This window comes from Salminus brasiliensis, chromosome 21, assembly GCF_030463535.1.
Source record: "Salminus brasiliensis chromosome 21, fSalBra1.hap2, whole genome shotgun sequence".
NCBI classification, from domain to species: Eukaryota; Metazoa; Chordata; class Actinopteri; order Characiformes; family Bryconidae; genus Salminus; species Salminus brasiliensis.
In genome coordinates this window covers 29,039,567-29,067,066 of record NC_132898.1, presented here as the reverse complement: position 1 = coordinate 29,067,066, position 27,500 = coordinate 29,039,567, and the positions used below count along the sequence as shown (strand labels likewise).

At 43.9% G+C, this 27,500-nt stretch overlaps 1 protein-coding gene across 1 annotated transcript in view; it reads right to left on the bottom strand.

Moving 5' to 3' along the window:
* Positions 1 to 27,500, bottom strand: part of ptprga (protein tyrosine phosphatase receptor type Ga) — a 366,588-nt gene that overhangs the window by 262,179 nt on the left and 76,909 nt on the right. The window contains exon 2 of the mRNA XM_072666504.1: positions 10,124 to 10,216. Coding sequence (XP_072522605.1) covers positions 10,124 to 10,216 — 93 coding nt within the window. The remainder of the gene's footprint in view (positions 1 to 10,123; positions 10,217 to 27,500) is intronic.

The following is a 27,500-nucleotide window of genomic DNA, read 5'->3' as shown; positions in this document are numbered from 1 at the left end:
ATGAGCACAAATTAACTGGGTTATCATCATGGTGGCCACCAAAGCTGTTTTAATGACTGAGAGCTGGTTTGTAACTAGCATGTTAGCTTGTTAGCTAGGTTTGGGCCTAGCCTCACTTTAAACGTGTACGCTATTCACATTTCTACCCAAACTATGGACACCAGTTAATCGGGTAAGCTCAATCTTAGTGGACATCAAAGCGTTTTTAATGACTTTGAAGGCTGGTTGGCTTCTAGGACATTAGCTTGTTAGCTAGGTTTGGGCCTAGCCTCACTTTAAACGTGTACGCTATTCACATTTCTACCCAAAATATGAGCACAAATTAACTGGGTTATCATCATGGTGGCCACCAAAGCTGTTTTAATGACTTTGTGAGACTAGCATGTTAGCTTGTTAGCTAGGTTTGGGCCTAGCCTTGCTTAAAACATGTACGCTATTCACATTTCTACCCAAACTGTGGACACCAGTTAATCGGGTAAGCTCAATCTTAGCGGCCATCGAAGTGCTTTTAATGACTTTGAAGGCTGGTTGGCTTCTAGGACATTAGCTTGTTAGCTAGTTTTGGGCCTAGCCTCACTTAGAACATATACGCTATTCACATTTCTACCCAAAATATGAGCACAAATTAACTGGGTTAATTTCATGTTATTTATTTATGTTATTTATGTTAATATCATGGTGGCCACCAAAGCTGTTTTAATGACTTTAATGACTGAGACTAGCATGTTAGCTTGTTAGCTAGGTTTGGGCCTAGCCTCACTTAAAACATGTACGCTATTCACATTTCTACCCAAACTGTCGACACCAGTTAATCGGGTAAGCTCAATCTTAGTGGCCATCGAAGTGCTTTTAATGAAGGCTGGTTGGCTACTAGCATGTTAGCTTGTTAGCTAGGTGTGGTCCTAGCCTCGATTAAAAACATGTTTATGCTATTCATACTGTATATCTTACCAAAATTTGAGCGCTACTTAACTGGGTTATGGTGGTGGGCTACTAAACATTAGGTTTTCCAGACCAGGATTAAGCCTTTTTCCCCCCCAAGGAAAGGAAAGGGAAATTCAGGCTAATCCCTGACTAGGAAACCAATCCCGAATGGCATCAGGGCTTAAGACAGGGTTAAGGAACTGAGGGCAGAAGTCCATCCGAATTTCCCCAGCTAACTGCACTAACTGTTCCATATGCAGGGTTCATTTTCCTCAAGTTAGCATCATTGGCACTGTACCAGCCGTGTGGCTAAATCCCGGCTCGTCGGGTAAACAGGCTTGCCTGTGTGGTTTCTGGTGCTGTATGAAGCAGAGATATCTATAAAATGGCTGTTGCTACTGTACTTCTGTCTATTTTAGGAGATTTACTCAGGTGGGTGAGCAAATTACCGCCACGGTAATCTCACGGCTCATCACATATATCAATGTCTCTGGCGGGGGGGTTGGCGGTTGAGCAAATCGAGCCGAAGCTCTTTTCACACATCCAGAAGTGGCACTGTGAAGACAACATATCATCAATTTCCATCTTCATCTCCTTTCATAAAGTGGCGCTGAAAGGATGAGAGCACTCCATTCAGACGTGGCATCCTTGGCGAAATTGCCTATGTGGCCAAAGTGAAAGGGACCGCTCGCCTCGTCCACTATCTCTTAAATTAAAACCCATCTTCTGTTAATACCGGTAGTGCCGGGACCACAATGGACGTAAAAATTAATAACCAGTGAACACAGCGCAGGGTTAGCTAGTGGTAATGACGCTTTTGAGGTGGCTGAGATTCTTTCTCTCTATTTCTCTCTCTCTCTTTTATTTTGCTTCCTCTGAAGCCGAAATCTGAAAGTTTCTGTCAAGCAGAACTTGGAGGCCAGCGGGAACTTTTCTCCGGATTGGGCCGAGGCATAAAGCTCCTCACGTTCCGGGAAGAGGCCGTATTGATCTCGCTTTAACAGCTCTGATGCAGCCTACAGACAGGAAGCACTTAGAAGCCCCGCGCATTAATCATTCCCAGACGCTTGTCATGTTTTACGTCCAGGGCTGGAATCTCCAGCTATGAGTGCTGATCCCGGATCAGACTCTTCGCTTTATGGTGGCGTTGCTCACATAAACTGACCACCGGGTCAGCAAGTCCACTTCTGGCAATGATTTGCGATTACCGGACCTCGAGACGCCTGAGGAGGCCGTCACTTTCCAAGCTTGACTTTATAGAGCAGTAACAGGGCCGCGGTCACACCTTCCTAAGAACTGAAGGGCCAGAAAGGTCACCAGGGTTCACCATCACTATTCCCACTGGATTAAGCGTCCTCACCCACTTTACACCCACTTTACTGGTGTACAGCTGGAGACTGTGGTCCAGCACTGGCCAACTGCTTAAACACACACCCCAAACCGGACAAGCTGTACTGGACACCGTACAGTAATAAAGTGGCCAGTTAGCCAAAGCTAAAGATAGGTGTTTCTAATAAAATAGTCAATCAGAAGCCCTAAAAAGTGGGTTTCTAATAAAGTGGCCATTGAGTGGAAGGACAAGGTAGGTGTTTCTAATAAAGTGGCCAGTCGGTAGACCTAAAAAGTGGGTTTCTAATAAAGTGGCCATTGAGTGGAAAGACAAGGTAGGTGTTTCTAATAAAGTGGCCAGTCGGTAGACCTAAAAAGTGGGTTTCTAATAAAGTGGCCATTGAGTGGAAGGACAAGGTAGGTGTTTCTAATAAAGTGGCCAGTTAGCAGAACTACAAGGTAGGTGTTTCTAATAAAGTGGCCAGTCGGTAGACCTAAAAAGTGGGTTTCTAATAAAGTGGCCATTGAGTGGAAGGACAAGGTAGGTGTTTCTAATAAAATGGTCAGTCGGTAGACCTAAAAAGTGGGTTTCTAATAAAGTGGCCATTGAGTGGAAGGACAAGGTAGGTGTTTCTAATAAAGTGGCCAGTAAATAGCAGTACAAGGTAGGCGTTTTTAATAAAGTGACCAGTCGGTAGACCTAAAAAGTAGGCTTCTGATAAAGTGGCCATTGAGTGGTAGGACAAAGAAAGGTGTTTCTAATAAAGTGGCCAATATGTGGAAGGACAAGGAAGGTGTTTCTAATAAAGTGGCCAATATGTGGAAGTACAAGGCAGGTGTTTCTGCTAAAGTGGCCAGTGAGTGCCCTCATTAACATGCACAGTCAAGGCAAACACACACAACACCCCAGCTGACACACACACACACACACACATCACTGTGAAGGTAAAGTCATCACATGATGCAGAATTATTAGTAAACCCCCGAACTGCTCACAGGGTCTTGCAGCAGTCGTAACAAAAGACCCGAGGTGCTGCGCTTTGTTTGGGTCACGCTTCCGCAGGCGCCCGGGGGATAATCAGGTTGTTCATAATAGAAGTCAACAGAGCAGGTGTGACGGATCTGTGGCTAGGTGGGCTGCGGGGGGATAATAGAGGAAGCAGTGAGACAGAAAGAGTGAGAGAGTGAGTGAGTGAGTGAGTGAGAGAGAGAGAGAGAGCAGGTGCTGCTTCGCTGAGTGCAAACAGAGCAAAGCCACTCGGCAGGCGGGTGAGTGGCTCTCCGAGAGAGTGGATCATCTGCTGAGTTCATTAAAAATGCCTGGAGGACAGAGCCGCAGTCATCTGCGCTCGATTACAGCAGCCTGGGAATGACAAGGAGGCGGCATTCGGGGAGCGGTGTGGAATTAGTTGTAGCCCGCACATGAAAAAGGATGCCAACACACACACACACACATACACACACACACACACACACACACACACACACATATATATATATACAGTATATCGAACATGATGGATTCCAGCCTTGTGATGTTTTCAGAGCTGATGCTTCTTATATGAGCAGCCAACCAGGGGCTAGGCCTTACTGGAGGTGTAAGAAAATATTGATATATCGAAGTATTGTGATGTGATGTTTTCCGATACTGTATCTATTTTTTAGAAACACAATATTAATAGTGGTCAACTAGCAAAAAGCAGGGTTTTACTCGGATCTGATCCTCATGTTCTGATTTTATCAAAAAGTAAACGTTTTATGCATATGGTGGCATGCTTTTGATACTACAAAAGTTTTTTTTGGTTAAAATTGTACGTCTTTTTGATACTATGAAAGGTTTTTTTTAATTAAAATTTACGTCATTTTTTTATATTGCGAAAGTTTTTTTATTAGAATTTTACATCATTCTTTTGATATTAAGAAATTTTTTTTATTCAAATTTGCCATTATTTTTTGATATTGCGAAATTTTTTTATTTAAATTTTCCATCATTTTTTTAATATTACGATTTTTTTAATTAAAATTTGTCAATTTTTTGAAATTACGAAAGTTTTTAAATTAAAATTTCCCCTTATTTTTTTTAATAAAAAATTTCCATAATTTTTTTGATATTGCGAAAGTTTTTTGATTGCTTTCCCTTTTAACTGAACTCAGCGCCACTAAATAGTTTTCCCACCACCTGTTTTCAGCATGTGAGCTGTCCATCTCACAGTGCATCATTTCCAGTGTGCTTCCCAACACTACTGGCATGCAGATAAACATGAAGGTCAATCCCGCTTCCTAGAAGGCAATTTTTAGAAGCATGATATTCCATGCAATTTAAAAAGGCCATCTAGTCCTTAGGTCTCTCCTAATTGTGAAATACAGTCTTAAAGCTCACCTGTCTCGCTATCCAGCCTCCGTTCTCTTACAGTAAACAGATCTGGCGTTCTCCTTCTCCTCCCCGGTTACTGATTCCAACCTGCTGCCTAATTAGCATGTACTAATCACGTCTTCCTGTGTCTCAATGACAGACTTGAGGCGTTGCTATCTCTCTCGGAATAAACAGACTCTCTCTCTCTCTCTGTGTTTCTCTGCTCTACCTACACCCCCTGCATGCTAACGAAGTACCAGCCAGCAGGCGACGGACTCTGCATACCAGGCAACAGGGGACCCAGCAGGCCAGCGCCACCGTCCACCCTAGCCTTCGCGGCAGGTCCCTGGGCAGCGGTAGGCCGTGGTCAGACCTACTGCTGGGCAAGAGAGTCTCAAGACCCCACAGCTTCCCACAGCTCTTGCACTGAGAATGGACCCCCAAAGGTTCTCCCTGATTAGCGGGTAGAAGACACGGTTGCTTCTCCGCCCACAGTGCACTCAAACAACGCTATGCTAACTAGCACACATGTACAGTACTTGCTTCACGCCCACAGGGTGGACATGTCAACATGATGATGTGTGTATGTGTGATGATGCACGCACACACACACATACACACACACACAATACATATACACAAACAACTAGCATGTTGCAAAATGATTAGAGAAATAACAAGGTCCTACTGACACACACACTCACACACACACACCCTGTAACAGGATATGGTCATTAGCATGATGATCTCAGGAACATTTTCAGGCTGTTAAACATATACACAACCGCACACAACCACACACACACACACACACACACACACACACACACACGTATGCACTATAAATATGATTGTTAGCAAGATAATCTAAGGGACTCTAACAGGTTCGAAACACACGCTGGATGTTGCCAGTACATACAGACGCAGGATGGCTCTCAGCAGGCTGTTCAATACATACTGGGAAAGCATTATATGTGGATAGACAATTACTCAGTGCACATGACTGTTAGCCATATAAATTCTACAGGCTATTCAATTCATACTGGAAAAGCATTATATACCCAGTGTATATCCTCGTAGAATCCTACAGGGTATTAAATACACGCTGGAAAAGCATTATATACCCAGTGTATATAATCTCAGGACCATATAGGCTGTCTAATCCATACTGGAAAAAACATTGTATGCCCTGTTTATATTACCTCAGTACCATACAGGCTGTGGAATACATACTGGAAAAGCATGTACAGACAAATACCCAGTGTATATGACTGATCTCAGAATCACACATACTGTAAAACATTATATACCCTGTGTATCTGATCTCAGAACTGCACTGGCTGTTAAATACATATGGTAAAAACATTATATGCCCCATTTATATTACCTCAGTACCATACAGGCTGTGGAATACATACTGGAAAAGCACACAATCCGTACAGACAAATACCCAGTGTATATGACTGATTTTAGAATCACACATACTGTAAAAACATTATATACCCTGTGTATCTGATCTCAGAGCTGCACAGGCTGTTAAATACATACAGGAAAAAACATTATTTGCCCTGTTTATATTACCTCAGTACCATACAGGCTGTGGAATACATACTGGAAAAGCATGTACAGACAAATACCCAGTGTATGTGACCGATCTCAGAATCATACATACTGTAAAAACATTATATACCCTGTGTATCTGATCTCAGAGCTGCACAGGCTGCTAAATACGTACTGTAAAACATTATACGTGCATCTAAATCAAAAGCCCAAAAGAAAATGAGTCTCTGGATAACATCCCTTGCATGTAGACAATTGCATAACCCATGAGCAACTCACATGGAGCCATAAACCACTCTCTTGCTCATCTACAGAGAAATAAAAGGTCTTCAGATGCTTTGATATTTACTCTGCATGCATTGTTTCCCCTCTCGCCCCCTCTTCCCCTTCCCCTCTCCCCCCATTCGAATTGGCTCTGTTACATCAGAAGCTTATATAACCTTGTGGATTTGGGAAACAGTGGCGGATCGCACTACCCTGCTGATGTGGGAGCGCTGTGGCTGGTGGTTTTCTAATGGCTGAGATTAGGGCCTGGGCTTCAGAAGGAAAGGCCAGGCTCCACCTGCAGCGCGGATTTGAGGACGGCCGCCATGACAAAAAGGGCATCGGCGGATCCCAGCAGTGTTTATTAGCAGCGCCGGGAGCCATAGGAAAAGGGGTGAAATATTTAAATAAATGAAATAGTTGCACAGTAAAAGATTAATGCCTCTCTTCTGCAAATACCGCTCAGAGGGACGGGGACAGTCACTTTTCCTGGGCAGGGACATTCATAAAGAGAAAAGGCCAGGAGAGTTCCACACAGGAAGAGACTGAGGAGTGGAGGGGAGTAGTAGGGAAGGGAAGGGGAAGGAGCTGTGGGGAGAAAATAAGAGGAATAAAAGGAGGAGAGAAGTAGATGAGGAATTCCTAAACGTGTGTAAAGGTTTAATCAAGATTAAGGCCGCTACACACCAAACACAGCTCTAATACATGAGATGAAAAATTAAAGGAAAAATTGCTGTGGTGTTTTCCGCAATGTGAATAAAAAGAAAGAAAAAAAAAAACAGCAGAATTTTTTAAAAGAGAAAAATAAAGTAAGTGCTCATGGTGACAGTCTCTGCTTGCATTTCAGCAAAGCAAAAGGAGATCTGTGTCCCAATATTCCCAATAATGTCCTTTTCTCTCTGCTCTCCCTGATGCATCCCACATGGTTCCACACGCTAGTCAGCCCTGCCATTATTTAGTGAGACCCTGAGCCACAGATGTAGTTGCTGGGACACAGTCGATCGATCATCCTGCTTTTAGTCATGCCGATGCAAGAGACGACAAAAACTAAGCTGAAAGCAACATTTTGGAAAAGTCTTTTTCTGGACGATGAGAAACATCCTCAGTATTGGAATTCTTTTATCAAGATCCAAATAAATTGCACAAATTATTTGTGCTCAGTGCAGAAAGTTCTGTTATCAGGTAGTTTTGTGTAGTTAACTGGATAAACTGTATTTAATCAATAGCATAAATCATAAAATGTTTATTGCATCTTCTTTGTTGTTTTTCATAAACAATCTAATCATTTAATTCAGTAAATTGCTATTATTCACATCTTGTGTGCAGTGAATTAAGAATAACTGCATCTTTTGTGTAATAAATAGCAATTAATCACCTATTTCACATTTTTTGAAATTGCATTATTGCGTGCAGTTAATTATGATTAATCCGATTTTTTTTGTAGTTTTGTGAGTAACTCATAAGTAACTTATCGTAAATCATTTTGTGCAGTGTATCGCAGTTCATATCAAGTTTTGTAAAGTTAATTGTGATTAATCACATTCTTTTTGTGCAGTTAATATTGATTAATCGCATACTTTTGTACAGTAATACACCATTAACTTCATCTTTTGTGCAGTCATTCACTGATAATCATTTCTGTGCAGTTATTTCTGATCAATTGTACCATTTTGTGCAGTTGATCACAATTAATCGCAACATTTTGTACAGTTAATCACGATTAATCGCAGTCATATTTGCTTAAATCTGACCCTTAATAAGGTTAGATTCCTTTTATAATGATGCAATCATCTGCTTTTGTCAAATATAAGCTTTCTGTGGAGAAAAGCAAAGAACACAAGTATGATTCATTGTGATTAACTACACAAATAATGTGATTAATCACGATTATTCCGATAATTTTACAGTCGTACTACAGATGATGGTTTTCTGTTTCCGTTGTCAAACCTTTAAAGATCAAACGCCGATATATATGTGATATGTATTGTATATTATGAATAAGTAGCACATTATATGTTTGCTATATTGCAAAATAGAAACCTACACTAAGCTCCACACCGCTTGGTCTGTCTGATCCTCCTGCCATGATCCGACAACCTACCTCTTTAAACAGCACATCCCTTTGCACTCATTTACACTTCCTCCTTTAACACATTAATCTTCTGCACTCACCAGTGGTGTTTAATGTTTGCCTATTCAAAAAAAGGCTTATATAATACGCACTCAATATCTACATCCGCATTTCTTTACCAAGACCACGGTACGCAACAGAGCTCAAACATTTGCAGATGCTCTGGGTCCTCGGTATTAGTCTGGATTCCACTGTTTGAATGTTTTATAAGTCAAGTTAAGTCAAATGTAATGGTGTAGCACTTTTTTTTACAACCTGAGGCTGCTGCAAAAGAGCTTTACAGAAATTCTGAGTTAAGACAAAAAGAAACTAAACAAAGCAACCAAAGGTGAGAGTGGCGAGAACGCTGCCTCCCTCAAAGCTGGAGGACCTTGAGAAGTCTTGAAAGGAATCAAGGCTCACAAAGGGAGGACCAACCTCCTCTGGTCAAAACCCCAAAAGCCCTCACAGATAACTAATCGCTGGCATGACGTCACCTTAACACCACATGAGTCCACTGTTATGCACAGGTGTTCTGATATATAGGAATCTCTGATATAATAGAAACAGCCACTGTGATTATAGCTGTCCTGCAAAAACCTTGAATCTCCATTTTTACAGTTTTTTTTCACTGTTTTACATCATTTGAATCTGACTGAATCTTTGAATTGTGTGAGAATTTCATAACGAACGGATCAATTGATTTTTTTTAGCATTTTTTTAGACTTCCATTAAAAGCATAAAATATTTTTTTTCATTTACCTGGAAAGCTGCTATGTTGGAGATACAAGGTTTTCACAGGGCATTAAGAATATGCCTTACAGTAGTAATGATCTAGTGTCTCAGTAATGCTCCCAGTCGGCCCCATTATATATCCGATAGTCTGTTTGTCTTTATATGATGAGCAAATGTGCATGGGGTAGATCCCACCACAGAGAGAAGGTGGGGTGCTGAAATGGGCCGAAGTTCATAGACTTAAATAATCATTAGGAAACATCTGTACGGACTGGAACAGGAAGTAAATCGTCTGTAATAATCAGGGCACTTCTGCTGCTAGCCCACAGCCAGGCTGAACAGCTCCTCCGGCTCCATCACCAATCAGAGACGAGAACTTCACAGCTCGGTTCAAAGTGCCGGCAGCTTTTCACACCCCGCTCTGCTGTGGGCTTAACTAACAGTCTTTGGCAGGAAAAGGAATACAGGAAAAAGCAGTAGTCATGTAGCGGCGTGAAGAATAGCTGTCAACCGACGACGAGGATTTGCAAGGTGTGTAAAGAAAGAAGACAGGCTCAAATTTAAACGCTGAGCTAAACTTCTGTAGACCTACTGCTGTGTGTGTGTGTGTGTGTGTGTGGGTAGCAGAGAATCACAGAGAGCGTCTTCCACATTGCAGCAGGTTCTGGGGGTTTATGGAAGTTCAGGTCCGCTGGTTAATGAAAGGACTGACCACAGGCTCTCAGATATGACCGTGTGCATGTGATGGTTCCACTAGAATAGGCCCAGTCGTGTGTGTGTGTGTTAGTGTGAGTCCAGGTCACAGTGGCCTGCCTCCTTAACCATGAGCGCGTGGGCGCAGAACTCACCTGAGTATGCCCAGTAGGACTCCTCTGCAGCTCTGCGGTGCCTGTCTCCCGTCGCCCAATCATGCTGACCCGCCTGATCACTTTCGGACAAAGCTGCGGGAGAGAGAGGGGGGAGGAAGAGGAAGAGGAGGGTTAGAAGATTCCGGGCCAAAGATTCTTTACTCACAGACAACAGCGTTAGTAGCGGAGGAGAGCTGGGTCTCTGGAGCAGGATCAAAGGGAACATGGAGTTTTTAATAAATATAGATCAAAATGTTTAAGATAAACAAGCGTTTGTAAACAATCTTCTTGTGTTACCATAGAAACATCAGATCATTTGTGACTATTGATCAGGATTTGACAGATCTTGCATGAATTATGCATGAATTGTTCATTATATATATAATCTAATATATATATATATATATATATATATATATATATATATATATATATATATATAATAAATATATAACAAATAAATAATATTAAAAAATTCACGCCTAAAGAGGTCTTCTTGTGGAGTCCATGCCTCGACCGGTCAGAGGGGGGCCTACTCCACATAAGGTAGGTGGTTTTAATGTTATGGCTGATCAGTGTGGGGATGGAATTAAAAGGAAAGTACAACTCCAATTTTGCTGTTTCTCATTTTTTGACATTTTGTGAATCTGGATGTGGTTCTTTACGTTCCATCAAATTTTCATGACAAACAGACCAATAGAAATGCTCCAAAATGACCTGAAATTAGACCTTTTTATATTGACGTCCATTAAAAGTAAAGAAGGTTTTTTCCTGCTCCTGTAAAGCAGCGACGGCACTATTTGGACCTTTTCTACGAAGTTGCAACTGAACTTCTGTATAATCCATTCACTGGAATTCATTACACTGCTTTAATTATTTGCACGTCCATAACGAAGTGGTTAATAATTTAAATGGTCACATTTATTAATGCATAAGGAATAACCATTATTATAAATCATTCATTAGCCAGCATTAATACTGTTAGGTAAAGAATAACTTACTATTTATTGTGGCCTGTTATTATAATATAGTGCTACCAAACATTCTGGACATCAATGAAACGGGTCAATTCAGTCCATTTTAGATTTTAGAGTAAAATAAACAAACACTGGGAAATAATGATTTTTAAATGCACTTTACTGTGTGCTGGGTCAAGAGAGGTTAGAGGTCATGTTTGAAGCCCTGGAGGCCTTTTATGGGCCTTCACCTGATAACACCTCATATTTTCTATTTGAACCCACAGTGGAGCTCACATTTTCATTCACGCAGACAAAGACACACACACATGCTGACAAACACACACACACACACACACAGTCTATCTGAATGCATTTATTAATTAATTTGAATGCAAACAATGGCAGCAGATCAGGCAAGAAGAGAGGTGCGCTGCCATTTGCACAGTTTTTAATGGGTCTGGCTGCTGACCGCTCTGCATAATGCAGGTCGAAGCTCTCAGTCTCTATGCTTTTCTTGTCCTTGCTGCACCTGTTTACCCAGGTGTCAACCCTACGGCAGAAAGCTGGACATGAGGAAAATGATCCTCTCAAACCAGTCTCTCGCAATGAAAGGAAAATGAGAAAGAAGGAAAGTGTGAAGTATTAGTGCCACATGTCCATTGACACGCCCAACACAGGCCAGAAGGCAGGGTCAAACGCAGGCCCATCCACAGGCCCAAACACAGACCCAAACACAGGCCCATCCACAGGCCCATCCACAGGCCCAAACGCAGGCCCAAACGCAGGCCCAAACGCAGGCCCAAACGCAGGCCCATCCACAGGCCCATCCACAGGCCCATCCACATGCCCAAACACTGGCCCAAACACTGGCCCAAACACTGGCCCAAACACTGGCCCATCCACAGGCCCATCCACAGGCCCAAACACTGGCCCAAACACTGGCCCATCCACATGCCCAAACGCAGGCCCATCCACACGCCCAAACGCAGGCCCATCCACACGCTCAAACATATTACCCTTTGATCTCAGGATAAACATATTCATTAAACCATATTTAAACAGCAATCTGGTTTTAAAATTGCTCCATTAGAGGGAGGAAAAACACCCCCCTTTCCCAAATAAACAAACACACACACACACACACACACTGGTATTTATGACCTGGCTGTTATGGGATCAGTTTGTCTCTCCCTCATTAAACATGTATGAAGAGCTAAATAAATAAAGCAGGGCTGATTGGCGAGTGAGTGAGCTGAGGGCTGAAGCGCGGAAACGCTAAGTGCTTAAAGCAGGAGCCTGAGGACCAAGTGATGGAGCACAGGACTGGGGCTGGGGGGGGGGGGGTGTAACTGATGAGCCAAAGAGGGTGAGCAGGTGGCATGGAGCCTCATTGTTGACTGGACTGGACCAAGTGGCTGGACTACAAGTGACAGAGACCGGAACTGTGGCAAAGGGGAACCAGGGAAGAGGACTAAAGCAACGGAGACCCAATTTTGAAGGACAATGGAGCAGGAAGCAGGGAACCCACCAGTGGACCACAAGATTGTAGAATAAGGGCACCAAGCACTGGACCAGAAGGCAGGAGCATGAGGTTGAGGAGCCAGTGTTTAGGCAAAAACCTAGGCCAGAGAGCCCAATGCTGGACCACAGTGCTGCAAAAAGGAGTTGTAGCACAGGACTCAGGGCCCAATGCCAGAGAAGGAGGCTTAGCTTATAGCAGAAAGAAGGAAGCAGAAGACAAAACACTGGCTGCTGTAGAGGGACATGGCTACCAGCAACCAGAGACCACTCTGGAACTTCAGGCCTGGATGAAACTGGGCTGACCCGACAGACAGTTCTCACAACTCACCCAGAGTCTGAGCCAGAATTGTTCTTGCTACGGAACAAAAGCCTAATGGAGATTAAGTAAGCACTTCTCGAAACCTTGCCAGAGCCGGAGCCAGATTTGCTCTCGCTATGGAACGAAAGCTTAACGAAGACGAACTGGACACAGCACACCCCCCATCCCAAATTCCCAGTGCGAGTCTGGCTCAGGTCTGCAGGGAGCCAAGGCCACCCAAGCAGGTGAAGGCACGGCCTCCCAGCTCGCCCCTCACTTCACCTTCCCGCAAATCGACTCTGGCAGGACTGGGGAAGAAGGGGGTGACCGCTGTCTCAGATTTGGGTTGACCCCAAATGGGCCTCCGCAATCACACGGGGCAACATGATGGGACGAGGAGATACAGAAAGCAAGAGAGGCGACCGAGTCAGCAGCAAGGACGAACGACCACGAAGTCAGTCAAGTCGAGCGCTAATGCAATTTGGGCGGCTTCTCTCAAAGCATGCTGGGTAAGTAAATTCTGCTATGAACAATGGATGACTTCTTCTTCTTTGTTTCAATGACAAACAGCTTTCCGTCCTCTCCCCTCTAATTCTTGGGGATGGACGCCGGAGCATGCTTGCGAATGCGGATGCCTCGGCTCACTATGGCTTTTCTATGAATTACATTATCGATTGCCTATGCTCTCTGAACGCGAAATGTAATTATGCAATGAAGCGCGCCAAGCTAAGCCACTAGCCTCCCGATATGTCACTCAAGCTCTCAGCCCTTCTCTCTCTCTCTCTCTCTCTCCATCATCCCCTCCCTTATACCCAAATCTCACCAATCCATCCATCCCTAAACCTCTCCTTCATATTTCATACACTGGTGGAGTCGCGTTCTGAGAGCAGCCTCTTGAATTCAGATTTGGCCTGCTGTGTGTGTGTGTATATGTGTGTGTGTGTGTGTGTGTGTGTGTATGTGTGTGTTCTGCAGGGTTTGATCTCAGACAGCTGATCCCACTTCCCTCCAGCCTCACTTTTACATGACAATCTCTTTCCCTCCATCACTTCCTATGTGATTTTGCAAGGCAGGTGGACCCTACAGGGTCACTTGTTTAACAGGCAGCCTCCAATGTCCCGCAATCGACCCTTCCGCACTTCTCCCTCACTCCCACTCCCCCACTGAACCGTAGCCCAGGCCTTTGCCCCCTTCTCCAAAAGTCACCAACAGTGGCATATTAATCTCTTAAACACCCCCACTGATGGACACCAGTTCTGGTCCCCGTCCAACAGCGGCTCAGCGATGAGCCACAGGGTCGGATCACGTTCCAGGCCAGCATGTCTGCTATCCCGGCAGTTGTTACAGCCCTGTGATGGACAGCGGGCTGCCTGGCAAAGGCTCAGCTGGACAGGCCTAAGAGGAAGGAGGAACAGAGGATGCGCTGTGGGAGCGACGTGGGGGCCAGCCAGGCTGGACAGCCATAGCCAGGTCCAGAGCTTCCTCCCCCTCTGCTGGGTCACAGGGAATGGCCCTTGCAGTCCGAGGGCTCTTGGTGTTGGGGGGGGGGGGGGGTGTTGGGTGGATGTTTCAAATGCACTTCAAGCAGGCAGACGTGCCTGGCACCGAGCGACTCTGACGGTTGGCTTTGTGAGCAGCCTCTCATCATGCCTTTTGAGAACCCGGACAGGGGGGTGCAAAGACTTTCCAAAATAGTGTCCACCTCACAGTGGATGATGAATGAACCTGCGGAAATGGTCCGAAATGACCCGAGATAAAAGAATTTTCAACAAACGAACACTCATCCTTCATCATAACGGTCCACATACTCACCGTCGTCCAGAATAGAGGCGCTCTCGCAATCGCACCCGCACTCGCACCCACTCGCGCACATTTTGATTGCTTTATTTTAGCGGTATGTGGGGCAGGCTAAAAACAAAAAAAATGAGTTTGACACTTGCTGGCCTTGCGTTAGGTAGGCTACCGAGAGAACAGCACTAACTCCTGGCCTGCTTTGCAGCAGAGTGAGAACAAGAGCGAGTGTAAGAGAGAGAGAGATTTTACCCTGAATGACCGAACACGATCAGAACAAGAGCTTTCCGCCAGCTTCCCTACAGACATCCTCACACAGACACATGCAGGAACACACACTCACACACACACACACTCTTCCGTCTTTGTCCTCCAGACCTCGTCAAAATCAATCAGCATCAATACAGTCCAATATGCACAAAGGCCATTCGAACGTACGCCCACACACACACACACACACACATGCATATACACACACCCGCGCACCCATGCTGGCGGGCTACGAGCGTATGTTATGGAATGTCATTTAGCTGTAACCCACTGCAACGGCGTCTTTTTTGAAAGTGTTGATGTAACAGAATCTACAATGTTAACCACATCTCCGGTGATCAGCCCGCCGGCGCCGGCCGGAACGATCCCGGTGCATTCTGACGTAACCGGCTTAAGCTTTCTTATTAGCGTCCCGTGCTGCTTCCATAAGAGAGCTATTGGGGCGGGGGGTGGTTAAGGCTTGACGGTTCTGGCAGCAAGGCCAGGCAGGAGAAGCCTTACAGAGTGAAGGAGGAGAGTTACTCCGAGTGCTCTGGGGATGAGGGTGGAATCCAAAAACCCTCCGAAACGCAAGCCTCCTTTGAACGAGTCCCTGGGCATCTTCAGAAGCGGCTAAGGCCTGGATGAGATACTCGGCAAAACACGCAGAAGCAAAAGAATGACTCATAGCCATGAAAGAGGCCTGATTCATAGCCTTGAATCAGATGCCGAGAAACTTGATCTGTGGTTTAGCTGTTTAGTAGTCTGACTGACTTGACTTCAAGCAAGGTCTGCGATTGAGATCCTTGCACAGTTATTCTGCTACAGTGAGCGAATCATACTATCGTGAAAAAAACAGAACACTCCATATTTACACATGTTATGCAAAGTGTCGCCATTGCGAAATGGCAAATAGCCCACTTTAGGCATCCAAAAGAAAGATGTAGATGCACAGGAGTCTGTGAAAGGGTTTACAAAGATCTCAACAGTTGGAAATCAGCCGCTCCACTCTCTGTAAAATTATTTACAACAGAGAACCTTTAACACAACTGCCACCATGGCCAGAAAACTCCACCCTAGCAAATTCAGCCCAAGGAAGGACCATAAGACGCGACCGAAAGAAGTCGCTGACAGTCAGAGTTGAATCATTTTGGTACAGCAAAGAAAGATAATATTTGGCACAAACCAAACAAAGCATTTGAGCATAAGAACCTCATCCCATCTGTGAAGCATGAGGGTGTAAATGTCATGCTTCGTCTGGTGCTGCTTTGCTGCAGCAGGGCCTGGCAAGCTCACCATCATGGAACTGACTATAAATTCTTAATTATATACCATCTGTCCAAAATCTGAAGCTAAAAGAGGAGGTGGACCATGCAACATGACAATGACCAAAGAGTCACCAGAGTAAATCCACCAAAGGGACGGCTTAAAAGACAGAAATGGAGATCTCCGGAAAAGCCAAGAGATTCTGAGAGTACGGAAAGACTTCTGCTTGGAGGAGTAGGGAAAACTTACTCCTAGAAAATGTCAGAGATTATCTGATGATTACAGGAAACCGAACGATTTCTAAGTTCAGCCTTGTCATTGGCTTCCTGTAGCTGCTGCCCGCATCAGATTCAAAACCCTGACTCTGGCCTACAAAGCCAAGAACGGACCAGCCCCTCCGTATTTGATGGCAATGGTCAAAAGCCAATCTGCACCAAGAGCCCTTCCAGCTTCAAGTACGTCTCGGCACGACCCGCCACCCCTTAAGATGGTGGAACGAATTTTTTCTGGGTGTTAAGACAACAGTCCGAGTTGCTTGCTCCTCTTTCGAGAGTACTTGGGCGAAGAGTAGAGTACTATGGTCTCCATATTGACTTGTGTACAGTAGAGTCTAAGATCAGCTGAGGTTATTCTTGAGTAAATAGCAAAGCACTTTGTCACTCTGGATAAGAGTGCCTGTTAAATGCTGTAAATGTAAATGTAAATGAAGTGAAGGCCTGATCTGATTATCTACATCTACAGCAGCACCTGTCAATGGGTGGATATATTAGGCAGCGAGTGAACAGTCAGTTCTTGAAGGTGATGTTGGGGTTAAAAGCAAGTAAAATGGGCAAGATGTCCATTTTGACGAGAACCAAACTGCCATGACCAGACGACTGGAGGGTCAGAGCATCTCCAAAAACATCAGGCAAGTCTCTTGGGTCAGTACCTACCAGGCGTGCCTCAAGGAAGAACAACCGGTGAACCGCCGACAGGGTCATAGGCACCTAAGGCTCATTCATGCTCATGTAGGCCCCACATCACAACTCACACGCCTTTAAAAAATCGGCTGCTAGATACCACAGGGCGCCTTCAGAGGTCTTGTGGAGTCAGGTCATATGGCAGGTCTTTTTTTATGTTCTGGCTAAGTGGTATATTCAAAAAGACCCTTAGCCTTTTTTGCAGTGTACTGTATGGTGGTTTCTGTGCTAACACTCAACAGTGCAGCTCAGGCTAATTGGCATGCTGGCTTGTAAAACCTCTTTCAGAGGTTAATTCGAAAGACATGTTGGTTTTACTTCATTTGTGTCCCCCTATTTGGCTAATCGGGATTAATATGGTTGGGCAAGTTTGCATGCTAATAGCTAGCGAATACAAATCCAGTGTAGACAGGCTGCTCCCACCCTCCCTCCCACCCTCATTGCAGCCAGAATCTAATAAAGTCGGAAATGCCAAATACTTTGGCTGACCTCGACTGGGGCTCCACAGACAGAGAGAGAGAGAGAGAGAGAGAGAGAGAGAGAGAGAGAGAGAGAGACGCTGGCTGTGCCGGGTCCAACACAAAGAAAGCAACTTATCTCCTGTTCCGTCCATTAGGCTAAAAGAAAGGGACACATGTTAGCTCCGGCTTCATTGAAATGCACGGCAGCTTCGCTCATCCATGCACTTAACCTTGATTTTTGTGCTTTTGTCTTGCTGTCCGGAAGAGAGCGAGAGAGCGAGAGAGAGGCCATGTGAGTGAGTGAGTGAATGAATTTAAGTGTGTGTGTGTGTGTGTGTGTATGATGTAGGTAGTGCCCACTCCCACTCTACTGATACCATCATTAACATTCTCCACGACTTGCTTTTCTGAAGGGCGTCCACTGAGAGGGCTTGTCCGGAACGTATCGATTCCACAAACACACACACACACCTAAACACACCCCAGTAGGCCTGATATGTGCTGTTGGAAATCAATCCAGCAGCACATTTACAGGGGTGGTGATACGACCTAGAGCATGATATAATCGCTCAGGAATCGCTACAGCGCCGCAAACGAATAGCTACTCATTCACAGAGCTGATGGTCACATTTCTGCATAACTATATATTACAGTTTGTTGATGTAGTTATGTACTTGTGTCTTTACAAGCTTTATTTATAACTGTAACAAAGTACTGTACTGTACTATATATATATATATATATATATATATATATATATATATATATATATATATATATATATATATATATATATATATGGGGTTACAAATGCATATAATAAATCCAATTAAGACAATGCAGATATTAACAATACAGTATAATATGTTTATTGCTAAACATTGTTGATTGACACTGCAGTATAATACATTTATTGTTATTCTTTAATTAATAACACTAGTTTAACACATTTAAAGCTATGCTTTGTTTAATAACATCACAGTATGACATTTATTGCTATAATTTAATAACATGACAATATAATTTATGTATTGCTATAATATAATAACTCAACAGTATAATATATTTACTGCTATACTGTAATAGCACTTCAGTATAATACATTTATTGCTATAATTGAATAACCCTACAGTATAATATATTTATTACTATACCTTAATAACACTACAGTATAATATGTTTGATATAATTGAATAACCCTACAATATATGTATTGCTATGATGTAATAGCATTACAGTATATATTTATTGTTATATATTGATCAATAACCCTACATTATAAGATATATATATATACATACATACATATATAAATATATATTGATTAATAACCCTACATTAATACATGTAAAACTACAGTATTACAGTGTTGTGTTTTACTTAGTAAAATAATAATAATAATAATAATAATAATAATATAGGAATCTGCGCTAGACTTCTTAAGGAACTTCTTAAAGAAAAAAAGACCAGAAAATGAGTTGCTGTCATATAAAATATGTACATTCTATCAAACTTAGATGAAACATTCTTGCTAGATTTAACGTGGGAAGAGAGTCTTTTGTGCTGTAAAAACAAAATTGGCCTTCGTTACTCCGCACTTCCTCTACCTCTGTGGTGTAGCGTCATCATCATCCTCATCATCCTGTACGCTCTAAACTGGGCTTGTGGGGGTTGGGTTTGTATTTGTATATATAGCACATTTTTCTTGACTCCTGTTTATAAATTTATATCTATTTTACTTAATTTCTCTTATTGACTTTATTTCTCTTCATTATTTACTTACTTTTCTGACTTAATACTACAATTCCTCGCCAGGGATCAATAAAGTCTTATCTCGCGGTCAATATTTATTACTATTTCATCCATGAATAAACTGAAGGCTACATCATTCTCCATTCATTTTCATTGATACCAGAAACTTGCTCTTGACATGTAAGGGATGATCCTCCACTTTTCTGCCCCTGAGGATCCCACATCGTACCTCTAGGCCTGGTTCTACAGCAGCTTTTTTTATTCCATTTGTGTCCATGAAAGCGGCCCCTGAATTGCCATATTAGTACCATAAACCCTGTTTATGATCTACGAAAGTGGAAGGAGCGGTCAGCAGAAAGCTGCGACATGGACATTTGTTTGTGATGCTGCGCGTCCGCCTGACTTGTGACCTTGTACCAGTCGAACAGAGCGCTATTAATTTCCATCAGGACACATTGAATGCCTCCCATTGTGCAGCTGGGAGCTGTCTATAGCAGATCGATGCTGGGCGGAGCTGGGGAGCAGTGGGGGGTGGGAGGTGGGCTATGACAGCCCTGTGCATTCTCAGGCCTTAAAAGCCTGCTAGCCAGACGGTTAAGGGCTGTTCTGTCATGCTGTTCGTCTGGGAAATGTTCTTGAGGCACGTCAGGTAAAAATGTACCAGATCAGTACCAAGCAATACCAAAGCTTTCAGTACTGCAAATGTGGCAGCGTCCAGCGTCCATGGTCCAGCTACAGGTCAGAATAAGGGGAAAATGTGATCTCCGTGATTTTGAGCGCAGCATGATTTGTGGGTGACAGAAGGGCTCCTAGAACTAAAGAGGTCAACGGAGAATGGCCAGACAGGTTGGAGCTGACAGAAAGGCTACAGTAGCTCAGAGAGCCACCTCGGGGAGGATGGGCTACAACAGCAGAAGACCAGCAGTCAACAGCAGTCAGCCAAGAACAGAAAGCTAAGGCTGCAGTGCTGAGGCCCAGGCTTACCAAAACTGGACAGTCGCAGACTGAAGACGCGTAGCCTGGTCTGAGGAGTCTGGGCTTCTGCTAAGGCTCACAGACCAGGCTTCTCACGGCATCCTTTGGGTGCCAAGATAATTAATACCCATCAATCATGGCTTGAATGCCACAGCCTATTCGAGTATTGCTGCTGATCACATGCATGTGGCCACAACTGACCATCTTCTAGAGGCTGCTTCCAGCATGGTGATGCACCAGGTCTTGTGAACATGACAACAAGTGCAGGGCTCTTCAGTGAGCTTCCCAGTCACCAGATCTGAATCCAACACTTTTGGGATGTGGTAAGTCTGCAGGAATAATGCGATCAATCAGATGAACATGGACCGGAATCTCATAAACCTCATAAAAAATAATAAAAAAAAAAAGCCACAAGAGCGGCCAGAGGTTTTACCCAGTATTAGTAAAGCGTTCCTAATAAAGTGCTTGGAGAGCCTGCAGTGTAAGAACCCGGCTCATCCATTACACCACTGACAATACAATCAAATACAGGCATGTCTGATGTGGACGAGCCGCACCAAATGACCCCTCAAAAACGTTACGGGGTGGTAGAGATATTCGATTTGGCTCCAACATTTAATACAATCACTCTGGGGGTCTTCTTCTAAACATGTCGAACCGTTACTGCCGTGTTATGAAATATCATCTGCCAGATTTCAGCAAGACCATTACACCATCATACACAAACAACCTCTGATTCAAGAGCCCTCCTGTGAGGCTCGGTGTGAATGGCATGTTTGAAAACCAATATATAAAAAAAACAACAACAATAATAAATAAATAAAAAGTAAACGGCATCAGTTGCCAGTCGTTCTTCCAGCGCTTGCAGGGAAAATCCTGCACGACTTCAGCCTACACACTCGCAGTAAACTGTACACCAGTGACTTATGAGTTATGACAGCATAACCGGGGCTTCTTTTGTGGGAGCAGCAGCAGAAGCAGGCAAGAAAAAAAAAAAAAGCACTGAATAAACACCTTTCGGCTCCATATGCTCAGATTAGCTGAAAGCTTTATGGGAACTCGCAACTTTGCCTTGACCTTAATTAATTTAGTCGCAGGAAAGGTGGGACGTACACAAATGAATTATGGTAATGCGAGTCAAATGAGCAACGAGAATTAGAAAACATTCCTTTTCGAAGCTCCGATGATCATTAGTCACTACTGATGTTTTGGCTCGGTGGAGAAGGGCCATGCTTTTCATATTTATATATATATATATATATATATATATATATATATATATATATATATATATATATATATATATATATGTGTGTGTGTGTGTGTGTGTGTGTGTGTCTATATATATATATATATATATATAACTTGTGACAGGCTCTTGGCCATGGAGGCCCACCTCTCCACCTACAAGACTTACAGGATCTGCTTCCAACGCCTTCAGAGGTCTTATTGTGAGTCCATGCCTCAACTGGTCAGAGAGGGGCCTACTCGTTATTAGGCAGGTGGTACTAATGTTATGGCTGATTAGTGTATACAGGCCAGCAAACCGTGCTGTGGAGATGAAATGAAGAAAGTACAGCGTGAAGAACACTAAGAACACTGAACCTTGAAAGATCTGCCTATGCTAGCTTTGTACCTCCATCTTTGCCGTTTCTCACTTTTTGACATAATGTGAATCTGGCAGTTGATCTTAATGTCATATCAAAATTTCATGATAAACGGACCAATAGAAATGCTCCAAAATGACCTGGAATAAGATCTTTTTACATTGACTTCTATTGAAAGTTAAGAATTTTCTTCTCTTCTGTAAAGGTTTTTTTTCTCAAAGGTTTTTGAGTGACTGGGAAGTTTGAGTTTTATTATCCAATGAAATCAAATCACTTTTATTGTCACATCACATTACACAGGTGTAAAGGTGAGTGAAGACACTGGGTGCATTGTCCCTCACAGTAGTACATAAAAAATACAAATTTACAAATAGAAATACTGAATATTTACACATTAACTTTATATATATAAATATGTACACACACACACACACACACACACATAAACATACTCTCTACTTACAATACTGCACTGGTCAAAGCAGTTAAATGTACACTAGAGGGGAATCTTGTGCATCTATATCTATAAATGTAAATAAATGTACATCTATATCTAAAAATATATCGTCAGTGACATATGTGATGTACTTTCTGTGGCTGGTGTAGCGTAGTTGGTGACTATACTGCCCACCTTGCGGAAGACTGGGGTTCGATTCTCCGGCTGAACAAGCCCACCATGCTACACTAGTAAGAGTCCTTGGGTAAGACTCCTAACCCTTCATTCTCCTGCCTGTGTCACTCTGGGTCAGAGCTTCAGACAAACGCTATAAATGTGAATCTAAATGCAAACACAATGAGCTTTATTTTGGTGCCAGCGCAATGGTGTAATGCCAAAGTATTAGTAATTTGGTTGGACGTGAGCCTATTCACGCCTGTTTGCTATTTTGGTGGTCAGCGATGACAGTAGCGGTGGGTGTGACATTCAGAATCCGCCAGCATTTTTTTCTTCCCAACCCATTTTGGTCCAAACATGATGTTTGCTCTGCCGCCTCCTCAGAAGTGCTTTACACAAACACTAAACAGTATTTTCCTGGTGTGTCCACTTATTAACGGCCTAATTGGACAAACTCTGTTTATACAACATTTAAATCTCGTAGAAAACTTTCTTTCAGCTACAAACTTTATTATAAAGTTATTAATAAACAGCAGTGTAATACGAGGTGATGCAGCGCACCGTCCTCCGTTTATCACATACAGGCACACAATTGGTACGTACAGCGACAGTGTGGGTTTAGGGTTACAATTCTAGACATTATAATTCTATACACACACACACACACACACACACACACACACACATTATTCATGGCTGTAGCAATGTTAGTTAGAAATTACAGCACTGTGTCCTCCCAGTAATTAAGAAGACAGAGGAGGCACACAGGCGCTGAGGAGAGAGACGCTGCTGCTTCAGCTCTCAGGGCCCACACACAGCTACAGCTACTGCTACAGCTATAGACACAGCTACAGCTACTGCTACAGCTATAGACACAGAAACAGCTACAGCTATGGACGCAGATACAGCTACAGCTATAGACACAGAAACAGCTACAGCTATAGACGCAGCTACAGCTACTGCTACAGCTATAGACACAGAAACAGCTACAGCTATAGACACAGAAACAGCTACAGCTATAGACACAGCTACAGCTACTGCTACAGCTATAGACACAGATACAGCTACAGCTATAGACACAGAAACAGCTACATCTATAGACAGCTACAGCTACAGCTATAGACGCAGCTACAGCTACAGCTATAGACACAGAAACAGCTACAGCTATAGACGCAGATACAGCTACAGATATAGACGCAGCTACAGCTACAGCTATGGACGCAGCTACAGCTACAGCTATGGACGCAGCTACAGCTACAGCTATAGACACAGATACAGCTACAGCTATAGACACAGATACAGCTACAGCTATAGACGCAGATACAGCTACAGCTATAGACGCAGATACAGCTACAGCTATGGACACAGCTACAGCTACAGCTATAGACGCAGCTACAGCTACAGCTATAGACGCAGCTACAGCTACAGCTATAGACGCAGCTACAGCTACAGCTATAGACGCAGCTACAGCTACAGCTATAGACGCAGCTACAGCTACAGCTATAGACGCAGATACAGCTACAGCTATGGACGCAGCTACAGCTACTGCTATGGACGCAGATACAGCTACAGCTATGGACGCAGATACAGCTACAGCTATAGACGCAGATACAGCTATAGACGCAGATACAGCTACAGCTATAGACGCAGATACAGCTACAGCTATGGACGCAGCTACAGCTACAGCTATGGACGCAGCTACAGCTACAGCTATGGACGCAGCTACAGCTACAGCTATAGACACAGATACAGCTACAGCTATAGACACAGAAACAGCTACAGCTATAGACACAGATACAGCTACAGCTATAGACGCAGATACAGCTACAGCTATGGACACAGCTACAGCTACAGCTATAGACGCAGCTACAGCTACAGCTATAGACGCAGCTACAGCTACAGCTATAGACGCAGCTACAGCTACAGCTATAGACGCAGCTACAGCTACAGCTATAGACGCAGATACAGCTATAGACACAGATACAGCAACAGCTATAGACGCAGATACAGCTACAGCTATAGACGCAGATACAGCTACAGCTATAGACGCAGATACAGCTACAGCTATGGACGCAGATACAGCTACAGCTATAGACGCAGATACAGCTATAGACGCAGATACAGCAACAGCTATAGACGCAGATACAGCTACAGCTATAGACGCAGATACAGCTACAGCTATAGACGCAGATACAGCTACAGCTATAGACGCAGATACAGCTACAGCTATAGACGCAGATACAGCTACAGCTATAGAACCAGCTACAGCTATGGACACAGATACAGCTACAGCTATGGACGCAGATACAGCTACAGCTATGGACGCAGATACAGCTACAGCTATGGACGCAGATACAGCTAAAGCTATAGATGCAGATACAGCTACAGACGCAGATACAGCTACAGCTATGGACACAGATACAGCTACAGCTATAGAACCAGCTACATCTACAGAATCAGTTACAGCTAAAGAACCAGCTCCAGCTAAAGAACCAGCTACAGCTATAGAACCAGCAACATATACAGCTATAGAGCCAGCTACATATACAGCTATAGAGCCAGCTACAGCTATAGAACCAGCTACAGATATAGAACCAGCTACATATACAGCTACAGAGCCAGCTACAGCTACAGAGCCAGCTACAGCTATAGAACCAGCTACATATACAGCTACAGAGCCAGCTACAGCTATAGAACCAGCTACATATACAGCTATAGAGCCAGCTACAGCTATAGAACCAGCTACATATACAGCTACAGAGCCAGCTACAGCTATAGAACCAGCTACAGCTATAGAACCAGCTACATATACAGCTACAGAGCCAGCTACAGCTATAGAACCAGCTACATATACAGCTATAGAGCCAGCTACAGCTATAGAACCAGCTACATATACAGCTACAGAGCCAGCTACAGAACCAGCTACAGCTAAAGAACCAGCTACAGCTATAGAACCAGCAACATATACAGCTATAGAGCCAGCTACATATACAGCTATAGAACCAGCTACAGCTATAGAACCAGCTACAGCTATAGAACCAGCTACATATACTGCTACAGAACCAGCTACAGCTATAGAACCAGCTACAGCTATAGAACCAGATACAGCTACAGAACCAGCTACATATACTGCTACAGAACCAGCTACAGCTATAGAACCAGCTACAGCTATAGAACCAGTTACAGCTATAGAACCAGCTACAGCTATAGAACCAGCTACAGCTATGACTTCAAGGACACCTGGCCCATCTCTGTGTCCGTCACACTGAGATGACAGAGGCCCTGGGAAACAGACCCCTAATAAATTTGAGAAGGGTGAAGGTACAGAGAGAGAGAGAGAAAGAGAGCGAGCGAGAGAGAGAGAGCGAGAGAGAGAGAGAGAGAGAGACAGAGACAGAGAGAGAGAGCGAGAGAGAGTGAGAGCGAGAGAGAGAGAAAGAGAGCGAGAGCGAGAGAGAGACTGAGTGAAAGGCAACCCTGTTAGACATGAGAATAATTGGACATAATAGTGGCTGGACTTTACCACCAGTCCTGAGAGAGAGCGAGAGACACTGAGAGACACAGAGACACAGACAGAGAGAGAGCGTCTGATGTGCTGAGCGTTGTCTGCCTGCTCTGCTGGTAAAAAGTGCTGCGTTTGTGAGCGTTTGTGAGTGTAGCACTGTCGCTCCCTGACCAATTACAGCTTCCTTAACAACTCTCTTTATCTCCCCCCGTCACACACAGCCGCCTAAAAACACACACAACACTCGCGACTGCAAACATCTCTCCCCACGTCCCTCGCTTCAGAACCAGCGCTCAGAGCCTGTCGAGCTGAATAATTTAGCTACAGCAGCTACAAAAAGTGCTGGAGAAAGTTTTCCTCCACACACACACACACACACACACACACACACATCCAGACACCATCCACTCTTCCACCCCCTCATCGTCCTACAGTCACAGCGGTTAGCTAGCAGTTTCAGAGCGCTGGGGAGCTAATCTTGTGCGCACCTGTTTGTGATTAGAAGCTCTAGCGCTCCAAGCGGGGCGCTAATGATGCTAAAGAATGCTAAGAGGGCTAATGGAGACGGGCCCTGTCAGGTGCCAGTCAAACAGCGAGCAGGCCGAGCTGTCAGGCTGTGTACCAGTTAGCCTGCGTTCACATTAGCAGGTGGCAGAGCGACCGTCGTTCATCATCTCAAGCCCGAAGTGCTAAAAGCTCAGCCTCGTCAAGCCCAAACTAGCCTCGGGACGATTGCGGATATTACTGAATTTCACAATCATTTAAATAAGCTCAGCAGTTTTAAATCAGGGTTCAAGCACATGTGCCTTTAACCCGGTTGTAAATGTTTGGCTTTTCCTTATTCTTAATCCGGATCTCCGCTAAACAGATCGACCAGAATTTGCAGGGACATGAAACGTGTTTGCCTTATAACTAATTAGCAATTCAGACCATTATGATCTACCTAATCTGCATAATATATAAAACCTACTTTTCCTAGACTCTAGTCTAGAGTTTTTCAGTCCAAGTGGTTTAGTGGTCTAAGGCATTATCACTACGGCCCAGGAGTCGCTAGTTCGAATCCCGAGCCATGGTGCTTTGCCATCAGCGTCCGGAGTCAGTTAGAGTACAAGTGGTTGGTGTGGCGCAGCAGATAACACCACTACCTGCCACTGAGCTACCACACCATGTGGGAGACTGGGGTTCGATTCCTGGTCTGGGTGACTGTGCTGTGCTACACCAATAAGAGTCCTTGGGCAAGACTCCTAACACTACACTGACCCACCTCTGTAATACCAGTTACCTTGTAAGTCGCTCTGGATAAGAGCGTCTGCTAAATGCCATGAATGTAAATGTAAATGTCTCTCCGAGGGAGTAGATGGCGCTCTTTCCCCTCTGACAGCCGGCTTCACTTGTATCGGAGAAGATATGTGTTAAGTCCT